Below are 4800 nucleotides of genomic sequence, written 5' to 3'. Positions count from 1 at the left end.
TACGTATCCACGTAGTTCATTACTTACTGATAAATTTATATTTTTAGGACATATGCTTGTTCGGAATCGGATTTGGAAGCAGCGCATGTTCCATGTTCATCACCACCTACCAGATCCTCTACAGTTACCGCCTCAAAGAGATAACGGACAAGATGGACTCGATTGGCAAGAAAATCATGGAGAACGATTTGGGAGGAAAAGACTTTTTCAAACAGGAGTACGTGAAGAATGCAAAGTTCTTGTCCATTTTTACAAGATGTTCCATGACCTCGATATTCACGACACCGTTCTCCTATTTCTTGTCGGTCCCGGTGGTAGAGTGGTTTGAGGGGAACTATAGGGAGCACCTGCCTCTGCCCCTGGCCAATGTCTTCGACGACAGGCAGCCCGTAGTGTACGAGATAGTAGTCATTGTACTGTCTGCTGGCATTTCGATCGCCACAGCTAAGAAAGCTGCTTTAGACTCTCTCTTCATCTCGTTCCTCAGCATTCAGACAACCTTCCTCAAATACCTATCTGTAGCGAAAGACGAAATGAGCAAGGAAGTGAGGTTTGCCGATGACGGCCGAAGTCGCAGGAAACTACTGACTTGGGTGAAACTACATCAAGAAGTAATTAAGTGAGTAAACTTCAATATGATCAGTTCGTATAAGAATATGTGGAAAAAAAAATTATTTTGCTCTAATTGTTAATTACTTTAATGAAAACTATAAATAGGTACCAGTAAAAATAGATGAGCCTGTCTAGTATAGTCGAGGGAATCAAAAATGGCGGCTGTTTCAAAACGTTACAAAAAGTAGTTTACATTCGGAGTTCCATACATTTAAAACTACGTACAACAATAAAAAAATAAATAGAATGTCATTTAAAGTAGAGAACATTTGGTAAAATATTTAATACAGCAGTTTAAGTTCAATAGTTCCCAGGATATAGTTTTAATCAATCAATAAGCTGTTTTAAATCATTATACCTTAAACTTAAATATTTGGCGGGTCGTAATGTCGAGTTCAGGGGATCATCGTTGGGAGACCTGTGACTTTCGTTTTAAATCTAAAAAAAAGCAGCTAGGCAGTATAGGAGAAATGTTGTATACGGTGGCGGAGGGATGGATTTTTGTTTTTATTTATTTTTTGTATTATTCATATATCTTGAAATATAATGATAATGGATAATTTTTCTTCTTTCAACAATCAAGGTTAGGTTTTATATTTTAAACAATATTTACAATATACAACAAATTTTATTTTTATTATTATATACAATACAATCAATATTTTTTCATTTTTTTTTTTTTTTTTTGACAAATATCATGTAAACTACTACTCCCAAGAACGAAGTATAGGTATTTAGTAGGGCTCAATTGAGGAGTGGGAGTAGCAGTTTTCATGATAATTGCCAAAATAAATTAGTAAAGCATGATTTCTCAACGCATCATTCATTAACACCCAAATTAAAGCTAGTTGAATGTACTATAACCTAGATGATGATGTTAATCTTTCTTAGGAGCAGTGCTTTCCATGATATCTGACAAAATTAGTTCACAAAATACTAATTATTAAAAATTGTTCCTTATTGAAAAAGTTTTTCTCAGGAACTACTAAACGCAAAGATCTCTATTAGAACTTATACTTTTCTTTAAATAATGCGCTATGAAATTTTTATTAGTGTTGTAACCAGTTGTAAGTATATGGAGCTCTGAATGAAAATCGAGGGAATATTTCAGTTTGCACCTTAAATACTTCAATACTAATTTTTAACGAAATTCATAGCATTCTTTCTAAGGTCTAGGTAAAAATTAAGCCTAACAGAAATGTTTTTCTTTATCTGAATGAACTCAGAAATGATTTTTTTCTAACCTTTAAAACAGCCCCCAATTCCTCTTCCTTTTACTCTGGTTGAAAGAGTTAACAATGTTGACTCTTTGATTTGTATAGTTTTCATTAAAGTTGCCATTGGGGTAAAATAACTTCTTTTTCTCCTCTCAAGTTCTTGGGCGAAATGCTTATCAGTTGATTGTGATAAAATTTTATGCTTAAAAGAAAAATAAATAACAATCATAACCAAAACAAAAATGAAAACTCTGAACTGCCATTTTTATGTTTAGGAATATTGAAGAGTTGGTAGAATATTTTTCTCCAATTGTGGTTGTATACTACATAGTCGTGATTGAAATTGTAGTTTGTGGAGCATTTGTGGAATTGAAGGTGATGCATTTTATTAATAATATTAATAATGAAAATTTGGTATGAATTTAAATAAACTGTATGTTTCTTGCAGAAAGACAATGACAGCATAGTACAGTCAATAAGTGTGGGATCCTATGTGATGCTCACTGTTATTTTCTACTATCTTCTCTCAAATAAAGCAGATGAGCTGACAACTGAGGTATAACATATTTTTATTTAAATATATTTACATACATGCAGTGCAAATGAGAATGAGGATAAAAATTAGACATACAGTTTTATTAGTATATATTAAAACTTATCACACACCAAACAATACTGGATTAGATTAAATGGTGAAGAGGGTGTTGCAATATTTTTGAAACAACTAAGATATGAATAAATAAATTAAGTGCTATTGCATTATAATTTTTAACCTGAAGGTATAATAAAAAAAATTTAAGAATTGTAAAATGGGCTCCATGGTGACACAAATTTATAAAAAAAATTGTTTGTAGGTATCATTTCCTTATACAGGTCAGAATACATGAAAGTATTTTGTAAATTTTGGGAAGGTCGGACCCCTTCAGCTAGGCCACTAATATAATGCATTCTAACTATAAACCTGAAAATAAAACAGAAGAATTTAATAATAGCGGAAACTATAGATTTGATATTAAATAGACCTCCTTCTTCCTTCCTGAAATCAATTTTGACTTAATATCTTGACTTTAAAAACATTTAAAATTAAAAAATTAATTTGTAGTAGATATCATCAGAAAATGAGCTAGTTTTTCTTACAATGGAGCTAAGACTCTGAGGAAATCAGATGCAGTGAAACAGGTCACACCTTAGTCTCTACTATGAATAAAAAGAATAGAAAAAAAAATGTCCACCCTACAATGCTTCAGAAAAAAATTCTGTTGGAAAGGCACTTGTCCTATATATTGACGCCAAAATGACAAAAATCAGTACGTAGATATCTATTTAGTAAATATCAAAACAACACAGGATTATTATTTATCCAAATTATAATTCTTTGCTATAAAATATTAATACTATTAATTAAAATATTAATTTAAATAAAAACATTTTTCCAGGTGGTTTCATTTCACACATAGGGGAGTACTGTTCATTGAATAAAAAGGAGACAAAATAAATATATCAAACTGCCCAAGTCCAGACCCATTTTTTAGTAATTTATCCCAAAAAACCCAAAAATGGATTATAATACAACATTTATATTGTAGGTTTTTTTTTCAATAATCACTAATAGAGAACTCAATAGTGTATATTCCTATAATTATAATATGTAATAAAACATTTTATTTAATTAATCAAGGATATTCATTCCTTTTAGTTTTATAACAACTTTGTTATTAATATGAGTTTTAATTATAATATTTCAGTGTTGTATTAATAAAACTGTAGGGCCATATACAGATATTTTTACAATTATTAAACTACTAATATTATTACTTGATTATTTTTTTCTAAAACCAATTTAATCAGACAAAAAACTAAATTTAATTGTAACACTGTGTTATTCTTAGGGAACAATGGAACCAACATATGCAATTAGGAACTGACCAACATATTTCTGAAATAATATTTTACAAGTTGTATAGATAACTTTTTCAATAATTTTTATTTTACAACTTAAACCCAAGACATAGTTTTCCTCTACGCCACTATTAGTTATATTTATACATAAAGTCTTCATTCGGTTTTCACTATAAGGGGAGAAAAAATATTGATATAGCTTACACAATAGGAAATAAAAATTGGTTTGTTCCTTATTGTGTCTGTATAGTCCTAAAATGATGATTATCATATTTTTATTTCTTAATGCTGATCAGAATAGCTAACAGGTTCACAGGTCACCAAATCCAATTATTATTAACAAATAAAATTTGAAACGTATTCTTGTTAATGTCGACAGGTTCAGAAAATGGTGGCAGCAGAGTACAACTTACCATGGTATGCTATGAAGAAATCCGAGGTCAGTATTATAAAGGTTGTATTGATGATGTGTAACAAGCCTATTCACATAACTGCATATCAGGCCCCTGTGCTCCGGCTCAACAGAGAAACTTTCTCTCAGGTGATTTCTGTTTATACTTAAATTCAAGTAGCACTTATGCGGAGCACATATTTATATTTTATTGATGTAAAAATTTATTTGTTTCAGTTCATCGTCCGAGCAATATCTGCTCTAGTGACCTTCTTTCAAATGAAAGATATATTTGGGTAAAGGTAATTCCTACTAAGTATGTATTAACTACTCTCAGCTAAAGAAAAAGTGTATTTAAAACTGAAACATTTTATTGTTAAATAATAATTTTCATAACTATAGAAATAAAGATGTATTCATGTGAATATGTAAGGCTTCCTACATTAGTTTTGTTTTTCAACTTAATCCCAATAATGACTTTTAGAGTTTAGTGGGTGTACATGACACTAGAAGAAGTTACAAAGTAGTTATTAAAAAATTACAACACTAATTTAATCTCCAGACAAAGTGAAAAGAGACTAAAATTTACGCTTTGTTGTCATTTCCAGTCTATCGAGGATTAAAAAATTCGGATACACACAATCCTTTACAACATAATTTCATTTTTGAGACTGAAATTTT

At 30.3% G+C, this 4800-nt stretch overlaps 1 protein-coding gene across 1 annotated transcript; it reads left to right on the top strand.

Moving 5' to 3' along the window:
• Window positions 1–41: 41 nt before the first annotated feature.
• On the top strand, window positions 42–4553 carry LOC106688859 (odorant receptor 43a). Its single transcript, XM_014433534.3, has 5 exons — window positions 42–619; window positions 2105–2204; window positions 2278–2385; window positions 4108–4269; window positions 4357–4553. The coding sequence occupies exons 1-5, from the start codon at window positions 93–95 to the stop codon at window positions 4417–4419; spliced, it is 960 nt and encodes a 319-aa protein (XP_014289020.3). The 5' UTR covers window positions 42–92; the 3' UTR covers window positions 4420–4553.
• The last annotated feature ends 247 nt before the right edge of the window (window positions 4554–4800 follow it).

The sequence above is a fragment of the Halyomorpha halys genome, unplaced genomic scaffold (assembly GCF_000696795.3).
Source record: "Halyomorpha halys isolate HHAL.00 unplaced genomic scaffold, Hhal_1.1 Scaffold1220.1, whole genome shotgun sequence".
Lineage (NCBI taxonomy): Eukaryota > Metazoa > Arthropoda > Insecta > Hemiptera > Pentatomidae > Halyomorpha > Halyomorpha halys.
This window is presented reverse-complemented; position numbering and strand designations above follow the sequence as displayed.

What these genes read in the sequence shown, in the direction of transcription:
- LOC106688859 (XM_014433534.3), top strand. Translation starts at nt 93, where the DNA reads ATGTTCATCACCACCTACCAGATCCTCTACAGTTACCGCCTCAAAGAG. An exon ending in GAGCATTTGTGGAATTGAAG is followed by an intron (nt 2,205 to 2,277) that starts GTGATGCATTTT and finishes TGTTTCTTGCAG; the next exon opens with AAAGACAATGACAGCATAGT. An exon ending in ACAGAGAAACTTTCTCTCAG is followed by an intron (nt 4,270 to 4,356) that starts GTGATTTCTGTT and finishes TATTTGTTTCAG; the next exon opens with TTCATCGTCCGAGCAATATC.